The 27,312-nt window shown below is 33.7% G+C and overlaps 2 protein-coding genes across 3 annotated transcripts; one reads left to right on the plus strand and one right to left on the minus strand.

Moving 5' to 3' along the window:
* Window positions 1–7,432: 7,432 nt before the first annotated feature.
* LOC111047361 (dnaJ-like protein 60) lies at window positions 7,433–13,937 on the minus strand. The gene is made up of 5 exons (XM_039437344.1): window positions 13,667–13,937; window positions 12,419–12,512; window positions 11,473–11,660; window positions 9,879–10,049; window positions 7,433–7,800 (listed from the first exon to the last, which is right to left on the minus strand). Exons 1-5 carry the CDS (start codon window positions 13,750–13,752, stop codon window positions 7,629–7,631), a joined length of 711 nt encoding a protein of 236 aa, XP_039293278.1. The 5' UTR covers window positions 13,753–13,937; the 3' UTR covers window positions 7,433–7,628.
* A 32-nt stretch (window positions 13,938–13,969) lies between these two features.
* LOC111047360 (rab-like protein 3) lies at window positions 13,970–26,762 on the plus strand. 2 transcript variants are annotated; one of them, XM_039437342.1, is made up of 6 exons: window positions 13,987–14,337; window positions 14,507–14,716; window positions 17,440–17,591; window positions 20,688–20,732; window positions 23,535–23,648; window positions 26,514–26,762. In XM_039437342.1, exons 1-6 carry the CDS (start codon window positions 14,292–14,294, stop codon window positions 26,709–26,711), a joined length of 765 nt encoding a protein of 254 aa, XP_039293276.1. In that variant the 5' UTR covers window positions 13,987–14,291; the 3' UTR covers window positions 26,712–26,762. The 2 variants fall into 2 exon arrangements, with proteins under 2 accessions (XP_039293277.1, XP_039293276.1); XM_039437343.1 differs by lacking the exon at window positions 20,688–20,732 and having other exon boundaries at window positions 13,970–14,337.
* Window positions 26,763–27,312: the final 550 nt, after the last annotated feature.

Below are 27,312 nucleotides of genomic sequence, written 5' to 3' on the forward strand. Positions count from 1 at the left end.
TATGCCATTTTGCTAGTCTGCACAGATAATATATTCATTAGGACTTGATCTCTCTTGAACCGATTTCCCACTCAGCAACAAACCATTCATAACCTATCAAGATATCTATCTACTAATAATTTCTATAACCAGGGATTTCATAGTGTACCATTTGAGACATATTTATTTTGTAATTCTGTCCCACCACAGGGGTAACATTTGCCGTGCTACCAATTTTTCCTTAAACGGTTGGAATAGCATATAACACCTATCACACTAAGGAAAGTTGTCGGCTCCAATAAAATAGATACTTGATAAACTGTGAATGGATCTATTGCCTATGAATGAGAAATCCAGTTTTCAGAGCAAATTAACTTATAATCTTCAGATGAAAATTTTGGCAAAAACACAGAATTATAAAACGAACAATAACTTATAAGCTTAATGATTTCAAGTAACTACGAACTAAAATACTTATCTAGTTTACAGTTGAAACACAGTGGCTATTGGCTTTACTACACTAATAGCGAATTTTGCACAAAAATTTATATAAACTTCAATCTAAAACATTAATAAATTCATTTAAACAGACAATAACTCAGAGCACAAAATTATACAAGCAACAGCCAGCCATTAGTTTCAGAAGAAGGTCCAACAGGAAAAAGACACAAGTTACCAGTCACGAAAGACAACGCCCTCTTCAATATCGATCTTTACAGACACGTCAACACAAAATTATAACTTATAAATTTAGAATTCACATTCTACATCTGTTCTCAATAAAACTTTAATTTGAAAATGTTATTTTAAATTTTTATACATATATTCTATTCAAATAAACGATTTATTTAGTAATTTGTTAACCCTACCTCGGTGACATTATGGAACAATGCAACAAACATTTACGATAATAAATTCTCCGTCAAAAAATTTGTCCGTCTATTGATAACTCTGACATTTACTATAAAGTTCCATAGATCTCGAATTGAAGATTCGATTTAAATGTGAGAAGAAAAATGTAATATTACAATAATAATCGATGAATTTCAAATCTCTCATATATTATAATAATAGCAATATATTATTATAATATATGAGAGATTTGAAATTCATCATTATAAAGAGTAAAGTCATTTGTATGTGGTAATCATTGAGTAAGTAGTCTTTGATTTTCATAATTACGTTTGTTTTTGTTAATAATTAAGTTATAGCATTAAGTAAATTTCCAAAGTATTCTACAAATATTGTGTTCGAAGGTAGGCCTATATTCTTTACCAATCAAGTCTTTTAAACGTTTAACTTTTAACCAATGTTATTATTTAATCAAGTTTCTCATGAAAAAATGTATAAATAGAGATTATTCTATTGATTCGTTTATTCCATTTGATAAATACAAGCAATACTTTTTCATTTTATACTTTCGATGATCAATAATATATAATTTACCATGATACGTTCCATTTAGTTCAATAACATAGTAATTCCCTTATTATATGATTTGTAAATAAAATATTCTATTAGCCTACACGTTTGGTGTTTTCATTGCTGCTCTCTCTTTCGAAATAGTTTTAAAATTATTCTTATAAAATTTTTCAATTTTTTTCTTTCAATTCACAGAACACTGCTGATATAAAAATTATAAATAGTTTTGCATACACTCTAATATTATGTTGTGACAATGAAACCCGCTGATTCAGTTTAAAAACCCTCCACAATCAAGAGTAAGTTGAAATCAAATCATGAATCCATTTTTCCCAAGCATTGCTTTGAAATTAATCTGTATAAATTAATGCTGGTGATGGTTGTAATAAATAATTACTTATCAATAAATTAATAGCTTACGGTTTTGGTGATAGATAAACAATAATAATTTTAATTCGATTTACAATAAGTTGAGCATCTTTAAAATTTTCAGTTGAAGTCTGGAGACATTCCAATTTTTCTCTTAGAACTGATGATTTGATTCAATTTGGAAGGATTATTTGACCTATATAATTTAAGGGAAATTATCAAGTAAAGTTTGTTGAGCTTTTAGATAGTAATTTTATGTTCAGAATAACATAAAACCTCAGTTATATTAACCAAAATGGCAGTTGGTTATACTTTCCAATTTTTAAATTGTAGTTTGATGTACACAGGTAGGTTTTATTCAATTATTCACAAGATCTTTCATATCTCATATTTTATCTATTTATTTGTTTTCTATCAGAATCCTAGGCCCGTGTTCATATTTTATATATTTTAAGCCACACTGTGTATATACATGTATATTTCCCAAGACAAAGAGTAGATATGGATTGTTGAGATGTGCACATTAAGAACTTGAAGAATTACTGATTAACAATATTTAATTAACTATCAAAAATCAACTTATGCATATTCATTGTGATCCCTTAGTCCCTATAATTATCACTGACAACTTTTCCCTTCTAACAGATATAGTAATAACCTATTGAAAATTAGAAAATAACATAAAACACTGTAAATTTTCCTCAAGAGTTATTCAATCTTGTATTGTAAATAGATTATATGAAATATTATTTATTTGATTATCACGATTGGGAATTAATTAGGATGGTAATGATAAGGTTGTTAGTGATTTATAATGTAGGAATAAAATATCGATTTCTCAGTGTTATGTGTATGTAGATATCAACCTCAATAATATATCGATAGTCTAAACTTATTATAACCAGGTATAGAAGAGTGAAATGTTTCCATATACAGTATTATCTTGTTTGGATATTTGAATGATAGGTGTTATTTTTCGATTGAAAATTGATAGTCAAGAGAAGTGAGAATGATTGAAAATCCTTAGTTTCCAAAATATGTTTGAATAAATTTATAATACAGAAAGTTCCATAATCTTTATTCTAATATGGTAATAGTAGGTTACTCAAGGCTAGGAAGTCTTGTCAGATATCTTCTCTAAGTTTCCCTTAACATCCCAATGTTTTAGGATTTTGGATTAATTTACATATAAACCGCAACGTTAATAGACGTACTAGCTTTGTATAAACCGTATTTTGAAGAATTAGACCTACTAGCCTAAATATATCCCTCCAGATATTTATGAAGTGAATAAAATAAAGTGAATGTTTATGAAGATTCAAATAAGACCCTGGAGATAACATAACTCTTACCAATGAAATATAAAAATCCAAGTTATAAAAAAATTCAGAATCGATAATAATTCTTATTAAACAAAAATGCAAATTAAATGCTGTAAATCACCCTGAAGACTTCTGCTACTGCAAATATTGACAACAGGGTAGACATCTAGATGGAAATTCTATGAGCACTATACTTCGTGCAAATCTTCCTCAGACTTGGAGGAATTTGCGGCGCAGAGAAATGGAGGGAGATCAGCCAATTGCAGTGATGGATTGAGTCATAGGTGGAAGTTTAGTTGTCAATTTGTCGAATAGAGTCAGTCGAGTCTGTGATTGCAGAGAGGAAACTTCCTAAGTTTAACATGAGCGCTTGAATACTCACTGGAAATTAGAGAACGCTGGCCGGTGCACAAAGGCAACATAGCAGCCGTTGTATCCCTGATGCCGCTGTATGCCTTCTCTACTGCGCATGTCCATCCCAAGTCGGAAGTTAATTTGAACGAAGTATAGTATTCAAAGATTATTTTGTCATACTTACTCAATTGCAGCTGTTTTACATGCATTAAATCAAGCCGGTAAACAGCTGGTTTCAGAACAAGAAAACATGTGATTTTCATTACAGCATAATATACTGTAAAGAGATCATATGATTTATTTACAGTCGAGTATGTTTCCTAGTTCTATAGTTAATATAGTCATATGTTAATATAAGAACTCATCTAAGAAGTTTCAAGTTATAAGAACTCATCTGAAATCTTATAAAATAGGCCTTTATTATTTCATTTGAGCTCAATGTCTGTCATGAACTAGGCGCTACGGGCTAGGTCATGTTCTTAAAATGCAGTAACTCGAGCATAAGCAGGTAATAGTTTCTGTTTCTCAGCAATATTATTCTTTCTCAGATAAATATGACAAAAAATATTGTACGTAACTTGTACGGTAATGTATTTACCGCATTCGTATGATAATTCTGCCCTCAACTACGTTTCGGTCAGAAACAATCATACTTATGCGGTAAATTATCGTTACCGGACTTGTTACGTAAAGTACTATTGTCAGCCCGGGAGTCGAACACAGTACCCTCTAATTTCCATCTAGCTGTTTACCCTGTTGTCAATATTTGCAGTAGCAGAAGTCTTCGGGGTGATTTACAGAATTTAATTAGGATTTTCGTTCAATAATAATTTTTAATTCATTAGCATTTGAATAATTGCAGCAGTAATTTCCAATCTGAATCCACTTTATCGTTTATTTATTATTTATCACATTGTGTACAAATACTTAACATGAGGAAAGGCACAACAGGCTCATGCCCAAAACTGTCCCATTTCCAATATTTATACTATACTGTCCAAATCAAAATGTTTGATTTTATGACCTACAATGAAAACATAACAAAGACATCATTATGTTTCAAGGAAAAATCGTTGAAAATTTTCACTTCCCTAATTTTACTTAGAGATCAGTAGACCTAGTGCGTTGGAATGTGTATGTGATTTTTTAATAATACTATATTATACGGTAATAAATGCGCGATTATTTCGAAGGATCGCCATTATAGAATGTATGTAGAAACAAATTATCGTGGAAGTATGGTGTAAAATAGTCATAGTTTAAATTTATGGTACCGTATGTGGAAAAGTGATATATTTGTATGTTTAATGTGCTGTACATAGATTGAAAATTTTACGAATATAATAAATGTGTTTTAATAAATTTATTTCCGCATTTCTAACGAGATGCATTGTTTCAATTCCTTTCATATTAATACTTCATTAAAAACTTTAATATAGTGAGGTCCACGTTATAATGGCAGTGGAGAAAGATAGAGGAAAATCATTGCCTTGTCAATGCCTTCTATAGACGGTACCGGTAGCTGATACATGTTTATTGATGTAATATTAACGGTACATTCTCGTTTAAAACAATTAATTATATTTTATCATAGAAAAACAATAGCCGTTCCTCTGTCTTGTAAATGCATTCTATAGATGGTATCTGATACAGGTTTATGAGGAATATTAACGGTTCATTCTCGTTTGAAATAATAAATTATATTTTATCATGTAGATACAATAGCATAAGTGAATTTCCCATGGTATAGGGAGTTTATGTCGCAACTTTTACTGTTATCTCAAGCTGATAGTCCTCGTAGTTCTTTCCCGTGGAGCTGTGTGACGCTGGTAGTCTCTCAAATTGTGCCGTTCATACACTCTCACCCGGTCAGAATAATAAAAATCGACAATAATCGACAGTAATCGGCTTGAGATAACAGTAAAAGTTACGCCCTATACCATGGGATATCTACTTACGCTATTGTTTCTCTTTGATTTTATTAAGCAAGAAATTATATTTTTCAATAATTTGATAATGAATTTTCTTAATTAAGATAGAATATTTTGTTAATTAATTATACATTGTTAAAAGACGATCAGGCAACAGAGCAAAGCGAGAAAGAGATAGCGCTATCCGCTTTGTGGAATGATAGACAAGGATAGCAATACCATTGCTAATCAAACACTGCCATTATAACGTGGACCACACTATATCAGATTTTGACTCCAGTCTTCTCATTCAGGCTATCAAGACGTTTCATGATAGAGTGAAATTCATCCCAAACTGTCAGCATTAATTTAATGGGATCATTGGTGTTATTCACTAGTAGTTCTGTGAACAGTAGACCTCACGCAGTATTCTCATCCACAAGTACCTGATTGAAACTATAGACCTTATGGAAATACAGCAATAGACTGGCTTCTCCACACATCTGTGTAATCACTTGTTAGCTGATTTATGATTAATAATTCTATAGTCTGATTTTTACTCTAATATTGGCATATGAAGGAGGCTTCTTTTTCCTTTTATATTATCCTTGAAATGCAAAATTTCCAAAAACCTTGTATATACGTCGACGCGCTATTAAAAAAGGAACATACCTGTCAAATTTCATGAAAATCTATTACCGCGTTTCGGCGTAAATGCGCAACATATAAACATTTAAACATTAAGAGAAATGCCAAACCGTCGACTTGAATCTTAGACCTCACTTCGCTCGGTCAATTAGACATTTCAAGACAGTGTTGAAGTAAATCTCACTTCAGCCACCTCTTGACTACAGTTTGGTCCATGTTATAATGGCAGTATCTGATTAACATTGGTGTTGCTATCATTCGACAAAGCAGAAACTGTATCGCTATCCTTTTCTAGCTCCGGAATGTTGCCAGATCGTTTAAAACAAGTAGAAATATAGTAAATTAACAAAATATTCAATCTGAAATGTATGGTATCGACAGTTTTTTGATCTTAATAATCCTTATAAACAACATTAATGCTTTCTATTTAACCGATTCTGACAGTTTAACGTGTATCTCTCTCTACAGACACGCAAAATAGACGTTTTGCTTGATTAGGTTCTAATAAAATGACACAATTTAAAAATAACATTTATTTTCAACTAAAAATAATATTACAAACATTAACTTTATGGTGAGGGCTACTTTTATTTATCAAGAAATAAAAAATCCAAGTTCCCCCTTTTTAATAACTATTATTTACAACATGTTTCATTCATAATTAATTTATTCATTTATACAATAAGTACATTATCAAAATGATAGGGAGAGGAAAAAGGTAACCTTGTGCTATTCCTCTACCAAATTCAGATAACACATAGTCCGAAATAGGTTAAGTCTTGTATTTCTTAAATTCACAAAATTTTCAGTCATCAAATATTTTCACAAAGTAGATTTTCAAATTTAGATGCTTCAAAACTAAACATAGAATAAATATTTCACATAATTATAACTAAAATAGGGAATATTCACATATATTAAAAATTAATTTTGAAGAATTACCGAAAAACAACCTTAATTTATAGAAGCACAGCAGCTGATCTTATATTGAAAGAATAAGGTCCTGTTGCACAAAAGCCGGTTAAATTTTAACCACGATTTACTTGATTTAACCAATCAAGGTGTTTTTGAAAGTGAGAGACAGCTTCTCTGATTGGTTCTCGTGGGATCAATCACGGTTAAAATGTAACCGGCTTTTGTGCAACCGGCACTTAGGCCCGCCGCAAAGTAGACCCACGCTAATCCACGAACAGCAACCCACTCCGTGGGATGTTTTGTAAACCATTGCTAGGCTTCTCTAGACATCTGTGTAATGCATGCAATGAATAATCCACTTGTCAGCTGATTGATTATGAATAATTCTATAGCAATGGTTTACAAAACATCCCACGGCGTGGGTTGCTTTTCGTGGATTAGTGTGGGTCTACTTTGCGGCGGGCCTAAGTGCCGGTTGCACAAAAGCCGGTTATAGTTTACTTTGCCGCCGGCCTTAGACGTTGATGTTGTCAATACCATTACAAATACCACAATATCTCATATCATACAATCAAATTATGTTTCATTCACTTGAAAATGGCATTAATATGTTGAAACATGTTGTGAATAAAAGTTTTTGAGAAGGGTAATTGAATTTTTTATTTCTTGATATTACAAACATCTATAATACGGGACATTGTCATGCAATTTAGTTCATTTTCCTGCCATATTTGACCTGATCTGCCTGCATCTTGGCTGTTAGCTGTTCAACGTATTCTTCATCGGTTAACGATTCGGCCATATCCCTCCTGTATTTCATCTCCTTCTCAATTTCAGCAGATTGTGCCATTTCTTTGTTGTGTTTGAATTTTATGGAGATTCTGTCGAAAAAAAGGAAAATTGAAGAAAGTTAGTTGACAGGAAAAACATGGATAGAAAATCACTTTAAAGGTAAGGATGATTGTATAGGTAATACACTAGTGTAGTATAGGGGAAGAAAGTGTAATAGGTAAATAATAGAGGAGTCTAATCAAATTTCCTTGCCACAAAGTTCCTTGTGTATCTGTTGCAACACGTTGCTTTTGAGAAGATACAAAAGAGCATCTGTTGCTTATGGCAAGATACATTAAAGCTCCTTGTGTATCTTTTCTGTTGTAACACGTTGCTTTTGAGAAGATACAAAAGAGCATCTGTTGCTATGGAGAGATACATTTTCAGAAATGTTCGATATTTTTGAACGGGTAATATTGTAGTCTATAGTGAGGTCCATGTCATAATGGCAGTGGAGAAAGATAGGAGAACAACGTTGCCGATCCTCTGTCTTGTCAATGCCTTCTATAGACGGTAGCTGATACAGGTTTATTGATGTGATATTAACTGTTCATTCTCGTTTAAAATAATCGATGATATCTTATCAAGCAAGAGATTATATTTTTCAATAATTTCATAATGAATTTTCATGATTAAGATGAAATATTTTGTTAATTAATTTTCAATTCTACATTGTTAAAAGACGATCTGGCAACAGAGCAAAGCGAGAAAGAGATAGCGCTATCCGTTTTGTTGAATGATAGACAAGGATAGCAATACCAATGCAAATCAAACACTGCAATGATATTTTATCAAGCAAGAGATTATATTATTCAATAATTACATAATGAATTTTCATGAAATATTTTGTTAATTAATTATTAATTCATTCTAAATTGTTAAAAGACGATCTGGCAACAGAGCAAAGTGAGAAAGAGATAGCGCTATCCGCTCTGTTGAATGATAGACAAGGATAGCAATACCATTGCTACTCAAACACTGCAATTATAACGTGGAACTCACTATAAAATGACGACTTGTAAACTATATTAATTGTCAATAAAAAAGTGAATTCGTATGGCTTTTTGTTGGTGGGGAGTCCCTTGAGGGAAGGTCCCACCGCATGAATATATAATTTAAGCCGTCAATGGGCCTTACGACTGTCATACTTCAGCCAGGACCGACAATTTTACGTGCACATCCGATAACACGGGAGTGATCTGGTTGGAAAACTTTTGGTAATGGGAGGGTTTGAACCCGGGATCTCTATGCTGCTATGCAAGCACTCATTGACATTAATTGTCAATTCGAGTCATTAATTGTCAACAGTCAATGACAATGAGTCCCATGCGATTCGAAAGTATGCTTCAATCATTGAGTGGATATTTCATATTTTTCACAATTAATATAGTCTGTAAGTCGATATTCTAGTGTTAAAACTTGATGAAACATAAGCAGTTCGTAATGGATAAGACATTTGAGACTTGATAGATAGCTTGGGTAATCGATATCATTCTGTGAATGAAAAAACTAATAATGAATTATTCAATATGAATAATTACCACAATATCAACTTCTCAACTACACAAAAAGGAGAAAAAATCATTCTGTCTCTAGTTTTCTGCATTTGGATGTGGTATTCTTTTACAAAATAACGAATGAAACAATATTAATATGAATACGTAAATAGTAGAAATTAATGTAAATATCATGATTGGAGCTAGTTCTTGAGAATAGATAATTTTACAACAGAATACATTATGCAAATTTATTCGTAATCTCACTAAGCCATTAGATTGTTATACCTGCGAAATAGAGAAGACAACCTGTCTTCTGAATGGTAAAAAGAGTCTAGTTTTTATTTTTCTTATGGACACGTTAACCGTCGGTCCCTGCAGCCTAAAAAGCAGTCGTTGGGTCATGTCAGAGGCCCTGAATTTGATCAGTTGCGACCTGAAAACTCTGACACCAGACCTGAGCCAGCCAGCTCACTCGATATTATTATTTTTTCTTATCACGTACCCAATTCTAATTTATTATTATTGTAGACTCTTCATCATATTCCCTAGGAGGATAATTATTATCTTTCAAAGTACATTTTTTTGAAAGCTTTCATTATGTTACTTGCAGCCAAAAAACGTTTACTCACTTGATCAAAAAAATCTGCAATAGTCCAACTGCAAACGAAAAACTTAGGAGATACAAGACTAGCTTTGAATTTGGTATTCTTCTAACACCTTTTATTCCATAGTATTCGTCGTCTTTGGAATTATAGTTTAAATCTGTACGGTTATGGTAGAACACTGGATTTCCCCACGTCCTGGAAACACAAAAAATATACAATACACAAATACATCAATCAAGATGAGAGTGGAATTTTTTGAATTCATATAAATATGGGATGATAAGGTCCGTACAGATTTACGCGCCGCGAACATGAGCAATTCACTTTTAATCAGCTGATGCCAAGCTTTTTATATCTGTATCTTACCGTTTCTGTAAAAATACAGATATAGTCAGCTGATTAAAAGTGAATTGCTCATGTTCGCGGCGCGTATATCTGTTCGCACCTTTAGACATTAGAGGGAAGATATGAGAGATATTATATGTTATGATAGACATGAGAACATAAGATATATCTGATTGAAATCAACTGAGATTTGCTGATAATAATTCCTTTTTCACTTCAAGACTGGGTCTACTGAATAGCCTGTAACGGTACCCAACTTTTCCTTGGCTTTCCTATATCTCTTTCCCCAGTGGGTGTATAATATTTAGCTTCTAAAGGGTTTCCTCCTGGAGGCATCCTATTCAAGTGACTGCACTAGTTTCATCTATTTAATTGACCGAGCGAAGTGAGGTCTAAGATTCAAGTTGACGGTTTGGCATTTCTCTTAATGTTTAAATGTTTACATGTTGCGCATTTACGGCAAAACGCGGTAATAGATTTTCATGAAATTTGACAGGTATGTTCCTTTTTAAATTGCGCGTCAACGTATATACAAGGTTTTTAGAAATTTTGCATTTCAAGGATAATATAGGAGGAAAAAGGAGCCTTCTTCATACGCCAATATTAGAGTAAAAATCAAACTATAAATGATTCATCATAAATCAGCTGACAAGTGATTACACAGATGTGTGGAGAAGCCAGTCTATTGCTGTATTTCCATAAGGTTTATAGTTTCAATCAGGTACATGTGGATGAGAATACTGCGTGAGGTCTACTGTTCACAAGTCATAACTACTAGTAGTTTCACTTTTTGTGTAGTTGAGAAGTTAATATTGTGGTAATTATTCATATTGAATGAAAAAGACTAAGAAATTGTCAAAAAACCACTGATTTATTGATAATTAGAAAGACCGGTTTCGGTTATTACACCATTGTCAATCTCTGATAAACTAAAGCTAAATACAAGAGCAGCAGAATTTATACTAGTAGGCGAGTACTGCTATTGGTCGAGGGGATGAACGCCTGCCATTGGCCTAGCTAGACAGTCTCCTCCCCCTCAACGGTGTGACAAAATGGCGGCTTAAGTATAAATTCTGCTGCTCTTGTATTTAGTTTTAGTTTATCAGAGATTGACAATGGTGTAATAACCGAAACCGGTCTTTCTAATTATCAATAAATCAGTGGTTTTTTGACAATTTCTTAGTCTTTTTCATTCAATACTAGTAGTTTGGTAACAATTAAAAGTCCTAAAGAGGGGTTTGTCTTCTAGGTTTTTGAATAACTTTAAACTCACTTTTTCCACATTTTCTCCTTCTCTTTCTCATCTTCTGTCCGATAATATTTGACATCTCTCTCCTTCCACATGGTCGCTGTGTCGTATTCTCTGCGTGTGTGCGTTTTGCTCAACACACTGTAAGCTGCATTTATGTCCGAGAATTTTTTGTCTTTTGTCGTATCTCCTTTGTGCAGGTCTGGGTGATACTGTAATCAACAAAATCTATTAGATTACAATTCAACAAGCTGGGTATAATATCATAAAGAATTAGTTTATACATGTACGGGATAGGAAATTGACGAAAGACGCATCATCACGTCTGAACTACTGAACTGGTTTTCTTGAAAATTTGCGAATAGATTCTTCATTTACCGCGGATAGTTATAGGCAGCAAAACATAGAAGAGGCCATGCAGAGCAGAGGCGTCCAACAAGACGTTTGGAGAGATAGAGGCAGATGGCGTGTTGAGTGCGGGAAACGACCGGGAAGGCTGTAAAACCCCGCATATAAGGTATATATATATATATATATATATATATATATATATATATATATATATATATATATATATACCTTATATATATATATATATATATATATAATATATATATATATAATATATATATATATATATATAAGCATAAAGAAACAACAGGGTAAGTAGATATACCATAGTATACGGCGTTTATGTCGCAACTTTTACTGTTATCTCAAGCCGATTACTGTCGATTTTTACTGTTTTGACCGGGTAAGAGTGTATGAACGGCACAATATGAGAGTCTACCTGCGTCATAAAGCTTCACAGGAAAGAACTACGTGGACTATCAGCTTGAGATAACAGTAAAAGTTGCGACATAAACGCCCTATACCATGGGATATCTACTTATGCTATTGTTTCTCTATGATATAAGGTAGTTATAGGCCTGTTTTAAATTCTTCAAGATTTCAGTTTGTCAAAACTTACCTCTTTACTGAGTTTGAGATAAGCATCACGTATTTCTTTGGATGTGCAGTCCCTCTTTAGATTTAGTGTTTTATAATGGTCAGATAGAGTCTGTCTGCAAAGAGAAAAATATTGATATTATTACTCAGTTTACTTTACATATATTAATTTTTAAACACGTATCAGCTAGGATGTTAGGAAGGACACGAACTGGCCTTGCCCACCTATCAACAAGCTTTTTGATAGCTTTTAAATGTTGATATTTTTGTTGTATTTTTTGAGGAAATGAATTTGATTTGATTTCAATAGCAGCAAGAGACCTGTCGACCAGCGATTTCAGGGCGCACTGAGGAGATTTCTGGCGGAGAACCCATTGTATTCCAACAATAAGTTTCTAATGCTGGACGATACGCTGGTGAGTTCATATTTCTGACCACGAGATTATGCCACTACTACATTAAGACATCTGGAAGAGAATCTGTGGTGTCGGTCTGTTTTTAAAGAATATGTGAGACACCAATGTGCCTCAATGGTGTCCACTATCCGGGCTGGAGTCTCAAACGGGACATCAATTCCTGGTACCGTATGTGGACCGCAGATTGTGGTCTAAATTTGGGAGAGGAATAGCACAAGGTTACCTTATTTTCCCTCTCCTTATATCATTTTGATAATGTATTTATTGTATAAATAAATGAATAAAATATGTTGTTTCTTGGCTGGGGTATCCAGTTGTCTAGTGTAATGAGCGCAATAGGAACTAAGTCAAGGCCCCGCGACTCACTCGGACACAAGGTGTCTCAGCCTGGTATTCTAATGTATAACGGGTAATGGTAGTGGCGCATCCACACGTTGGCCCAATGCGTACAAATCACGACCAGCGCCAGAGTGTGGATGGGAGATTTCCCAACGCTGGCCTTTATTGGCCATCGCTCCGCTTTTCGTCAAGCGGAGGCCAGCCCAGTAAAGACTAGTAAAAACGCTGACAAACCACCAATCCAGACTATGTCAACCAATACGTGTTGTTCCCTGTTTTATCGCCTGCTCTGCTGTTATTTCTCTTTAATTGAGTTGTTACAAAACTAAGCACTCGTGAGCTTACTATCCAAAAATAAACTTAGATTAGTACCTTGTGTAGTATTTATACCTTTTATAAATAACAACAAGACTACACATTTACAAATAACTTTCCCTCAATGAAAAGCCAAGGAATTTAGGATGAAATCAATACTATCAATTGTAATTATTCAAAAATAGCTTATTACGACTTACTTTGTTGTATGTAGTTGTAGAGTTCTGCAATAGAAATTCAATCTACTCAATGCTAACCTGCAGGTAGATAGACTGTTGTTACACATAACGTCTGTTTCAAAACTAACTAACCTATTGATTTACAGTATTTTTAATGAATTCATCAGAGTAAGGTGTTAAATTTAAATTAAATGTGACAATTTAGTACACAGTTTACATAATGATTGAGGAATTTGAAGGTTATGATCTCAAAACAAGAGAAAGCAGAAAGCTGAAACTGTCAAAACGCCAGCCAAACGGATCAGCTGTTGAGGCGTCTGCAATTTGCAATATTTTGAGGTTATGTTTACTTTCTGTTTCTGTCTTTCTGTAACAAATACGGAATATTCCACGAATCATTTTCTATTTTTTTCATGCCAAATTCATCAATTCCGTGATTATTCTAGTAAATTAGAATGTACTAAACATTCATAAAAGTGATAAATACAAGTTGCTCCTAAATAAGAAAACTTTAAAAATATAAGTTGTGGATATGGTCATCATCCAGGTTTTATCAAATGAAAGAAGTTGCAGTTTTATAAGTTCATTTTTACATTCTTGAAAAATATATTTATAAGTTATTTAAAATTCGTGTTTTATTATTCAAATGGCAGCCATCGATAAAGTAAAAGTACTCGTTCTGGGAGACTCAGGTTAGTAATTTTTCTTTAGTCATTCTCATTCTGATATTTTTCCCAAAATATTTTATTTTGAATATTCACTATTTTGTCATCAAATTAATTCATAATATAGTTTATTAGTATTGACAAAAATGACAGTAGACAAGAATCGTACCAACTTTCTGAATTTTCAAATTTTCAGGAGTTGGGAAAACGTCACTCACACACTTGATCACCCAGAATGAGCCCATAAGCAACCCGTCTTGGACTGTTGGCTGTACGGTCGAGGTGAAACTACACGAGTACAAGGAAGGTACACCGCAGCAGAAGACCTATTTCATTGAGCTGTGGGATGTTGGAGGCAGCAGTAACCATAGAAACTCAAGATGTGTATTCCACAACTCTGTTCATGGTAATTACTTCATTATTTCTATCTGTATTTTATTCAAATAAGATTTGTGTTCCACTTAAGTTGTGTGATTCTGAATGATTGAATAAATAAATAAATTGATTCTTTATTTCATTCAATCAATTTGTCTGTCCCAGAACTCTGTAAATGGTAATTGCTTCATTACCTCTATGAGTATTCTATCCAATCAAGATGTCTATTCCACAATTTTCATGTTAATTGCTTCATTACTTCCATCTGTATTCTATCCAATCATCTTGCCCTACTTACACTCACTTGTTTGGAAATTAACCTAGAGCTTTCTCAGCCATAACTTCTCCTTTTTCAATACCTTACAATGACTTTTACAGTATTTAAAATAGAAGTAGAATAGTATTACAGTTTCTATTATCCCAAAGCTGAAATTGGGTGCGTTTGTTTTTGTTGTGGTCAGCTTGTCACCAGCTAAGGCAGCTATTAACCTAGCTCCGCAGTGCAGGCTGGATGCTTGTCTGACTCGGACTAGGCGCTGAGACAGCAAATAATAGCAGCGTTGGTGGGAATGCGAGCGGCCGCAGTAACGTCTTCCACCCAGCAATGGTTGGCGTAGTTCCGCCTAGCGGACAGACGAAAGATCAATCCAGTCGGTTATTTGATCCCTCCAGCCAGGCTCAGCCAAGCAGCCGAGACAATAGAACAATGGAGTGGCGGTCTTATTCGCTATCATCAGCAGTTTTCTTTCTCACGATTATTTTGATTTTGGTGTTACTTATAAACTCCAGTCACCAGTAAAAAGTTTCCAGAAACGTGGTGTACTACCATATTAATGATTTTTCATGATGATTTTTAATTATTTAAAAACATTGTTGACATTCTGAGCCTTCAGGCTAAACTTGGGGTCGCTGAGAACGAATCTGCAATCAGAATTTCTCTATCACGAAAAATAACGAAAAAACCCAGCTGTTGAGCTTCCGGCAACCGTTAACAGTCATCCTGCAATGCGGTCGAAATACCTCCAAGCCAGACACCCATTTCAAATGACAACAACGCCAAGCTGTGAGAAACCATCCTGCACTGTGGCGCGAGGTTTAGACCCACTGCAAAGTAAACCCACGCTAATCCTCGAGAAGCAACCTTGAGGATGTTTTGTAAACCATTGCTAGGCTTCTCCAGACATCTGTGTGATATATGCAATGAATAAACCACTTGTCAGGTGACTGATTATGAATAATTCTATTGCAATGGTTTACATAACATTCCACGGCGTGGGTTGCTTTTCGTGGATTAGCGTGGGTCTACTTTGCGGCGGGCCTCACAACGAGGGCCCTAATGCCCATATAGTCCACACATTGGCCCAGTAAGTTGGTCCACCTGGAAAGCTTAACCGCGTTTGTCTTTCAGACCACACTGCAATGTGACCAGTGCCCCATCAAGGCCAGCGGTAGCGAGCGACATATCCATGATGGAAGTTGAAAATATTAACTAAAATGATCACAACATAAACTTTTTAAAATTATAAAAAAGGTAACGCCATAACAATCAGAAAAACAGCAAAAGAGCAGAAGGCAAAACAGAAAACAACACGCATTGGTTGACTATCCTCGGTTTCCTTAACACATTTTCTTCCCTACGTATCCTTGACAGAGTACCTGATAAATTCTTAAATTCATTCTTCTTTCTTGTACATTATGTGTTTCTCAAATTTCAAATATTGAAAAAACGATCCGGCAACGTTGTGGAGCTTGTAAAGGATAGCGCTATCTGCTTTGTCAAGTGATAAACAGGGTTGGCAACATTATTTCTAATCAAATAATGCCTTTATAGCGAAGGCTTCATTATATGCTTTGTCGAATGATAGACAAGGATAGCAACACCAATGTTAATCAAATTATGCCATTATAACGTGGACCTCACTATCTGCTTTGTCGAATGATAGACAAGGATAGCAAAACCAATGTTAATCAAATTATGCCATTATAATGTGGACCTCACTATAGAAAAACAGTACGAGGAGGTATGTCAACGACAGAAGGGACAGAATAGAGGAAGAGAGGAAGAGAATATGGAGACAAAACATAAGAAGGAGATGGTAGGAATTGAAAAATATGAAGATTTTGTTAGTTTTGAGAGATAGAGAAGAAATTAATACTATACTGCCTTATAAATAAAGAATACTGCCATTATAACGTGGACCACACTGTAGTAATTCTATGTAATAATACTTAGAGCTGGTTTCCGAGCTCGGGATTTAGCTACGTTCTAGACTTTAAACAGCTGGAGTCAGAAAATTAGCTTTCCAAAACGGGGCGTAGTCGCAGTTTTTATGACAATATTATTTTCTCATTTCTATAATTGGAAACGTTTTTCCTTGGCGAAATCAAACATTCCTAAACAATTCAAAATAGCTTAAACTTTACACTATTTTTCTTTATTTTATTTTGTGTCCAATTTTCTATTTTGTCGAAATTTGATTTAAACGTGACTATGACTACGACTACGCCCCGTTATTTCTGACTCCAGCTTTTTAAAGTCTAGAACTTTGCTAAATCTCGAGCTCGGAAACCGTGCCTTAATTGGATATGTGGAAGATATTGTCAGTTTTCTGTTATTTTCCAGGAGTTATTTTGGTGGAAAGCCAATTTTCTGACTCCAGCTGTTTAAAGTTTAGAATTTAGCTAAATCCCGAGCTTGGAAACCGGCCCTTATAGATATGTGGAAGATATTGTCAGTTTTGTGTTATTTTCCAGGAGTTATTTTGGTGCATGACCTGTGCAATAAAAAGTCACATCAAAACCTGCCCAAATGGCTAGCAGAAGTTTACAGCAGAGACGCCAACGCCAAAAACAGATATTCCGATGGAGACGAATTTGATCCCGAACAATTTGCTGGATCCTCACAGGTAATTTATCAAAACCTCAATATTTTAGCATAGAGAAAAGATAGCATAAGAAGGGTGTATTTCGTTAAGTCCAGGTGTTCGTTTACCCCGGGTCGGACTTTTCCGATTACTCCAGGTTTGTACAGGACCTGGTCTAAATGCACACCTCGGCTAAACGAGACGGAATGCTTCGATTACTCCAGATGTTCGATTACACCAGGTCGTCTAAACGAAACCTGGTCTAATCCAGACACAGGACCTGGTCTAATCGAGACATGGGCTAAACGAGACGGAATACTTCGATTAACCCTTAGACCAGTTATAGAATAGACACGGCCCATTGTATATTCATACTGAAAGTCGATGAAGCCAACATCTACTGCCAAATCCACCCATCTTGAGGTCACAACAGTGACGTCACGCATCGTATAGAAATTATAGAAAACTTTTTTGAGTTTGTGGTGTTTAACTTACATTGTTGTTAAACATAGCTTGTTTTCCATAGCAGATTGTTATTTATTTATGTAATTATTATTTATGAAAATGGTAATCTCCTGCGCAGCATATAATTGCACTAAATTTTTTAGGAAAACAAGTGGAATATCTTTTCATGCGTAAGTTGAAATTTATACACATAAATATTGTAAGTTGTAACTGTAATATTATCCTTGGTTATGATGTAAGTGAACTCATTGCAGCATGACAATAAATTAGTTTTGTAGGCTACCGTACCTTATTATTTTCAAAACACATTATAACTTTGAAGCCGATATCACATAACACATTACAACTTAACCGATATCGTTTTTGCCCGTAACTAGAAATAACCTAAAAACACCATGAATCTGAAATAGGCACTATCTGAAAGTTTTCCATACGATGCGTGACGTCACTGTTGTGACGTCAGGATGGGTGGATTTGGCAATAGATGTTGGCTCCAGAGGCTAGACTTTCCAGCGTGTCTATTCTATAACTGGTCTAAGGGTCTAATCAAGACACAGGACCTGGTCTGATCGAGACATGTGCTAAACGAGACGGAATTCTTCGATTATACCAGGTCCAGTGTCTCGATTAGACCAGGTATCGTTTAGACCACCTGGTGTAATTGAACTACTAGGTTAATCGAAGCATTCCGTCTCGTTTAGCCGAGGTGAGCGCTTAAACCAGGGTTTCAGCTTCATTGTAGAATAGGACCTGGTGTAAACGAAACCTGGTCTAATCGAGACACTCCCCATAAGAAGATATCCAATGGTATAGGGTGTTTATGTTCCAAATTTCATTGTTAACTCATTCATTCATCTACGATACGAATAAAACTGATGTTATATATAAAACATTGGTAGATAAAATAGTATGATAGCTCTTGTGCTATTTCTCTTCCAAATTTATAGGTGATGACACATTCCAAAATAGGGACTGTTCACTCAAGCCGATAGTCACAGTATGTCTTTTTCATGAAGGTATGTGACGTTGTTAGTCTCTCATACTGTGCCGTTTTTACACTCTCACCCGGACTGTTACTGAAAAAGTAATAACAGACAGTAGTCGACAGTAATCGGCTTGAGTTGACAAGAATCGGCTTGAAATTTGGAACATAAACGACCTATACCATCTACTTACGCTATCTCTTCTCTATGATTTTAGTTTGATACATTTTGGTGTTATTTCTGTTTTTACTAACATGGAATCATCTAACTCATTCTATTTACGTTGGGTATGTTCACACTCATGTTTCTCCTTAACAAAGCAAATACTACTATTGAAGCATGTATAATAGCATATTTCTTGAAATTGTATTTCATATTGTATGAAGCATGTTTTTTCCATCACAGTTTGAACTATTCTCTTTTGCACAGTTTGAATTTACGACCGTACAATTCAATGAATAGTGAATAAGTGTAATTAATTGATCCAAATGTTACTCATTGATAAGATTTATATTCTTAGTTCTTATCTCTTCAAGTCCTTCTGAAGCAATACATATATTTTTGACTTCAAATTCTCTTTTTGGTGAGATATTTATCCATAATAAAACACTTACATATTGCCTGAAAATTTATTAAAAAGTTGAAAAAATGTTTCAACACCTATAGTGTCATGTTTGTAACGTCTTTATAAATTTTCAGACAATATTCAAGTGTTTTATTAATATATTTTTGTTTCACGTGCTTCTTTTTAGAGCAAATTTGAATTTCAATTATCATATGTGTAAAATACATCCTCCTACGTAGCCAAAGCCGTATTTCCAACTCCATTTGCTTAACAACGTAACATTCCTTCTCTTAACTCTGAATTAATCTTTGCAAAGGAACTTATTCTATAGGTACTCACCCCTTTCTGAAGAAAAAACTAATGCTATTTAAAATTATTACTATATAGTTTTATAAATTTCATTATTCATTCAAAATGTATGAGTGTGAACATACATTAAGTAGTTGATCATGTTTTTTCTCAAAACAAGGTTATGCTTATTCCATATTCATAGTATAATCATAGAGAAACAATAGCATTAAGTAGATATCCCATGGTATAGGGTGTTTATGTCGCAACTTTTTCTGTTATCTCAAGCCGATAGTTCTTTATCGTAAAGCTATGTGACGCTGGCAGTCTCTCATATTGTGCCGTTCATACAATCTCACCCGGCCAAAACAGTAAAAATCTACAATAATCGACAGTAATCGGCTTGAGATAACAGTAAAAGTTGCGACATAAACGCCCTATACCATGGAATATCTACTTACGCTATTGTTTCTCTATGGTATAATTATTATATCATATCATCAAGTAATCCAATACTGATAATAACTATCATCCATTATCATACTAGGGGGATTTTAATAAATATAATTTTGAAAGATTGGAGTTGTACATTAGATAGAAGATAGTATCTTAACATTGATGGTTACTCAATTAACAGTCAAATATTATAATAATAGGCCTAATCCAATAAAAGTTGTAAACAGCTTAAGTTGAAATAATAATGTTTTAATGAAACATTGTTTCTCTGTAGTTTGTATAACATAACAAAACTATCCACACTATTCGTTTAAGTTATCTAATCAGATTATTATTACTCCGTGTTTTTTGTTTTCATTTTCAATGCTTGTATTGTTTTAGTGTGGTGATTTCATGTCATTTGGCTTTAATTTGGACGAATTTAAGGTTGGTACTTTTATCAGCGTGTTTGAGTGCCTTTTCATTAAAATTGTGTGAATAATCCACAAGTTGATTAAGGTGCAATGGCAAGGATTATCAATGCTTTAGCAGGTTACAATCTATCACATTTTCTGGTTTGGAATCGTTTTACACAGTAGGCTTAGTTTGAATAAATTCGTTCAAGATTTCTTTAAAAAGTGTGTATCACTTTTTGCTTGCTTGGATTGTGATAATTTGTTCAGTAATCTTTGACGCATGAGAGTGTGAATGGTGTTGAATTATGACTGTGATATTCAGTTGGTTATTTTCTTCTAAGTTTCTCAAATTCTGGCTCAACTATACTCTGTACAAAATAGCTTTTGACTTTGAGGAATATGCGGCGTAAATAAATGGAGGGAGATCAGCCAATTACTGTGATAGGTAGAAGCGCAGTTGCCAATTTGTCGATTAGAATCAGTCTACTGAAGACTTTCAGGGAGGAAGCTCCGTAAGTTTAACATGAGAGCTTGAATACTCACTAGAAACTAGAGAATGCTGGCCGGTTCAGAATGGCAACATCACCGCCGTTGTATCCCCACCTCTGTATGCCTTCCCTGCTGCGCATGTCCCTCCCAAGTTAGAAGTTATTTTGTACGGAGTATAGGGATATTATTTATTGTGATACATATACATGCAAAATTTGTTTGTTTCAATATTTGAAAAATTTGTAGTTTCAAATACATGCAATGTTTGTTTAAATCTCACGCTTCGAAATGACGTGGAAGCTTGTGGTTTCTATTCAAAGGTGATGGTGTTTATTATATAAAATTTTATGAGAACTATCAATATTTAGTCATTGATATGAGAATTTTGATGAATTTTCACATCATTGCCTCTAGAAACTATGGTTGTTTTTGTGCTCAACAAGGATCTATTGAACTACCGTATGTGACTCATTCCCATTATTATATAATTTTCAAAAATTATCACAATTTTAAAAGGGTACTTAGATTTCTAATTTTTATTTATATTCCTTGTTGGTTATCCATCTTGTTTTCACTTGTTATAACTATTGTATTTTAATAAACGGTCGTCGCTACACCAAAGATTGTGAGTGTTTTTTCACTTTATTTATATCATTATTCACAGTGGTCTTAACCACAATACGTTCAATATTGGATATAGTTTAGTATCGTAGTCTACTTCTGCCATAGAAATTGAATCCAAGCCTTATTCGGGCATTTTCTTTTAGATTAGACTCATCGTATTCTCTTTAAAATAAATGCTGATATTCCACAATTCTGAACATATTAGTACAGTATAATACTGTAATAAAATTCCATTGTTCTCCAACACTTTACGGAATTTATATTGTATGCATCAAGTCCAAACTATTAATAATCTACTTGAAATTCAATAAATAATTAAAGACTAGCAGTCAATTTTTTAATGTTTGGTTTAAAAGCTATCCACTTTAACGAGATATTTCGGCTGAGTTGCAAAAAAATAGACTGCTATTCTTCAATTTATTCAATTCCAAGTGAATTTATTATCACAGTTCGTGAAGGAATCCAAAATTGGTGGATTTAAAATGCTAGTGTCAAGTATATGATTCGACACTATCACTCATTCATTCATTCATTCACAAAAATCAGATACGCCTTAATAGAGAATGAATTCAACGAAATGTGATCACACTCTTCACATAAATACAAATATTTGGAAAGGGACTGTTTAAATTAAAAAAAAGCAAATATTCTCTTCAATTTCACTTTCCATTATGAACTGATAGATGATCACTTTTCAATACTTAGCAGTATGATTTTTATGAGTAATAGCTATTAGCTTCTACTCACATTTGTGGGGTGCTTTACGACGCCAAGTCCATTTTCAAAACCCGAAAATAAAAGAAGTAGAAACTGATAGTTTCAAATCATAAAATCAGACTGTTTGTCGTAATTTAAGTATTGAAAAGTGAGAAAATATTCATATTTCCACTATGAAGTTATCGTACTAAGGATCAAATCAGAAAACCTAATGAATCATTAACCTATAAATCTTTAACCTTGATTCAAATTATCAAGATATGATAACAGTAATGAAAGCACTGGGATTTTGTCAAAAATATCAATTTCAAAGTTTTTGAATTTTTCACACTGATGATGACACCATTGGTGTCGAAACGTGTTTGTTATTTTACAATAGATTAGTGATATTTTTGACAAATTCCAGTGTTTTCATTAAGGATAGATATCACAATATGTCACCAGCAACAGTATCTGATATGATAACAGTTTAAAGCTGGGTTTACACCAAAGTTATTAACAAATGATAATAACTTAATCCTTATAGATGCTATTAGATTGAACAGAACTTGACAAACACATAGGTTCATCATGTGTATGATAAGTTATGTTCAATCTAATAGAATCTATAAGGATTAAAGCTGCGTTTACACCAAAGTTAATAACAAAATGTTAATAACTTAGTCCTTATAGATTCTATTAGTTTGAACATAACTTATCATACACATGATGAACATATTATGTGTTTGTCAAGTTCTTTTCAATATAATAGAATCTATAAGGATTAAGTTATTATAATTTTGTTAATAACTTTGGTGTAAACCCAGCTCAAGTCATTAACATTTTGTTAATAACTTTGATGTAAACGCAGTTCTAGATGTAAAAAACTAATATAAAACTACAATGATATAAGTATGAATTTGAATAGACTAATATTTGCTGTGGAACAGTCAAAAACTACCACTCAATTTCTATATTGAACCTTAATTTATGGCATCTATTTATTTTGTTTGTTCAATTTCAGACGCCTATTCTCGTAATTGGAACCAAACTGGATGTAGCCGAACAAGTGAGGTCGAATAATAGCTATCGATCTTCAAGTTTCGCTGAGGACTGTGGAGCTGACGAAATCACTCTTGTAAGTAGTCTTGAGGGTGATACCCACATGAGCTCTAGGCTTGTGCGTGGTTATACTTTGATTTAAACTGCTTCAGGGCCACCACGTTATAATGGCAGTATTTGATTAACATTGGTGTTGCTATCCTTGTTCATCATTCGACAAAGCAGATAGCAAATGCATCAAATCACGGTGTCGTGTATCAAGTTGAGATGATACTGTATCATATTGTGTTGATACTGTATCATGTTGTGGTTGTTGAACTTGTTCTTTAGTGAGGTCCACGTTATAATGGCAGTATTTGATTAACATTGGTGTTGCTATCCTAGTTCATCATTCGACAAAGCAGATAACGAATGCATCAAATCACGGTGTTGTGTATCAAGTTGAGATGATTCTGTATCATATTGTGTTGATACTGTATCATGTTTTGGTTGTTGTTCTTGTTCTATAGTGAGGTCCACGTTAAAATGGCAGTATTTGATTAACATTGGTGTTGCTATCCTTGTTCATCATTCGACAAAGCAGATAGCAAATGCATCAAATCACGGTGTTGTGTATCAAGTTGAGATGATACTGTATCATATTGTGGTGATACTGTATCATATTGTGGTGATACTGTATCATATTGTGGTGATACCTTATCATATTGTGTTGATACTGTATCATTTTGTGGTTGTTGAACTTGTTATTTAGTGAGGTCCACGTTATAATGGCAGTATTTGATTAACATTGGTGTTGCTATCCTTGTTCGTCATTTGACAAAGCAGATAACAAATGCATCAAATCACGGTGTTGTGTATCAAGTTGAGATGATACTGTATCATATTGTGTTGATACTGTATCATGTTGTGGTTGTTGTTCTTGTCCTATAGTGAGGTCCACGTTATAATGGCAGTATTTGATTAACATTGGTGTTGCAATCCTTGTTCTTCATTTGACAAAGCAGATAGCAAATACATAAAAGCACGGTGTTGTGTATCAAGTTGAGATGATACTGTATCATATTGTAGTGATACTGTATCATATTGTGTTTATACTGTATCATATTGTGTTTATACTGTATCATGTTTTGTTTGTTGTTCTTGTTCTTTAGTGAAGTCCACGTTATAATGACAGTTGGCATTCAAATATATACAGGGTGATTCTTAATTATGGTGAAATAATCTAATACGTGATAGTAGAGGTAAAAATAAGAAAAAAAGTTCTTATAAACATATATCCATAAACGCTTCATTAGCGAGCTATACAGAGTGAAAGATTTCGCCCGGAATTCAGTTCCTCTGGTGAAATACACCGATGCTGAATTGTTTGGGGACTAGTTTTTGAAAAACTTATGCTGGATTCATATGGAAAAATATCTGGAAAATTGAAATATAATATGTTACTTACATATAAAAATAAAACTTTCATAAAAAACCGAATATTTTTTTTGCAATCAGCTACAACCTATGAGTTATCAGTTCTCTCCTCATAAAACAGCAAATTTTTGTGGTGTAATGTACTACATAAGAATACATTTTATTTAACCGTTATTTAAATTTAGTTTACACAGCTTACATAATTCTTTTCAGAATATTAAATTCTCTACAATTTTTATTGCGAAAAATTATTTGTTTACTGGTCATTAAAGAAAGTTATTGGGCATCAAAAGTAGAAGTCTGTATTTTTCTACTTAGATTTTTTGCATATTTCAACTTTTTTCTCAAAAACTACTCACACTACAGCTTCCAGACAAGTTTTATTCGATTTTTCAGATATCTTTCCATATGAATCCACCATAAGCTTTTCAAAAACTAGTCCCCGAACAATTCAGCATCGGTGTATTTCACCAGAGGAACTGAATTCTGGGTGAAATCTTTCACCCTGTATAGCTTGCTAATAAATCGTTTATGGATATATGTTTATAGGAACTTCTTTTCTTATTTTTACCTCTACTATCACGTATTAAATTATTCTACCATAATTAAGAATCACCCTGTATACGTAATTCACGTGAATCTCCAATCCCGTACTTGTATAAGCCAGTAATTATTTTATTTATAATATTATATATATATATATAATATATATATATATATAATATATATATATATATATAATATATATATATATATATATATATATATATATATTATATATATATATATTATATAAAAGCGAAATGGCACTCACTCACTGACTGACTGACTGACTGACTCACTCACTCACTCACTCGCAGAATTAAAAATCTACCGGAACAAAAACGTTCAAATTTGGTAGGTATGTTCAGTTGGCCCTTTAGAGGCGCAGTAAGAAATCTTTTGGCAATATTTTAACTCTAATGGTTGTTTTTAAGGGTTTAAAGTTCGTCTTTTAGCATGTATATTCTTCTTCTCCCAATCTTTTAATTATAATTGAAATTTCCATATCATATGTTACTATAGAACTATAATCTAGATAGAGTACCTCTTCGAAACAGTTGTTAACTGGCAACTAAATTAATAATTTTGTCAGGTTGGCATTAAGTTGAGTTGACTTTGTTAGGTTGGCACCAAGTTGAAGATTTAAATGCATTTATCGCGGAAAAATTGATTGGGCACTGCTACTTCAATCCTGGGAATATTATATTACTAGCCGTCAGGCTCGATTCGCTCGCCATATCCGTTTAGCCAGACGTTTAGTCTGGACCCCCGACTGGATTGTCCTAACATATGATAAAAATGCTCAAATGAAAAATGCAGGCGAGCGAAGCGAGCCTGCTGATCTCATTCCTGGACGATCAAGTCGGGGGTCCAGGGGGCGGAGCCCCCTGGCTAGACGGATATGGCGAGCGAAGCAAGCCTGACGGCTAGTTATAAATATATTCATTTCATTTTGTTCTCAACTATGGATTCTCATTTTCAGGATTGCAGACAGAAGTCATCTCTGGCTGCTGGAACCAGTTCGTCAGTGAAAATTAGTCGGTTCTTCGATAAAGTGATTGAAATGCGTTATTATTCCCGGGAAGTTCTCAGTCCTTTAGCTGTGAACTCTGCCTCAGCTGACAAACGAAGGACATTCCCTACAACTACTGTTTCACCCAAGTTCTATCACAATGATTGAAAGCTCCATGTAAAATCACATCATTATATTTAATATATTTTTATACAAAAAGGGTCTTAGTAGGCTAATTATTTGTAGATTATTTTTAATTATTATCAAACGAAAATCCCAATTAAATGCTGTAAATTACCCCGAAGACTTCTGCTATAGTCTATAGACCTCTGCCGAAATCTTCGGGGTGATTTACAGCATTTAATTGGGATTTTCGTAGGCTAATTCTTTGTAATTGATATTTAATTATTATCAAACGAAAATCCCAATTAAATGCTGTAGATCACCCCGAAGACTTCTTCTTTAGTCTATAGTCTTCTGCCGATACCTTCGGGGTGATTTACAGCATTTAATTGGGATTTTCGTAGGCTAATTTTTTGTAATTGATATTCAATTATTATCAAACAAAAATCCCAATTAAATGCTGTAAATCACCCCGAAGACTTCTTCTATAGTCTATAGACTTCTGCCGAAATCTTCAGGGTGATTTACAGCATTTAATTGGGATCTTTGTTTAATAATAATGATTCATTATTGGCATTTGAACAAATACAAGTTCCATCTGTTAATTTATATTTCTAGTAGCCCTTTAAAAATACTGTAGAATAAT

This window comes from Nilaparvata lugens, chromosome 11 (assembly GCF_014356525.2).
Source record: "Nilaparvata lugens isolate BPH chromosome 11, ASM1435652v1, whole genome shotgun sequence".
In the NCBI taxonomy this organism is placed as follows: domain Eukaryota; kingdom Metazoa; phylum Arthropoda; class Insecta; order Hemiptera; family Delphacidae; genus Nilaparvata; species Nilaparvata lugens.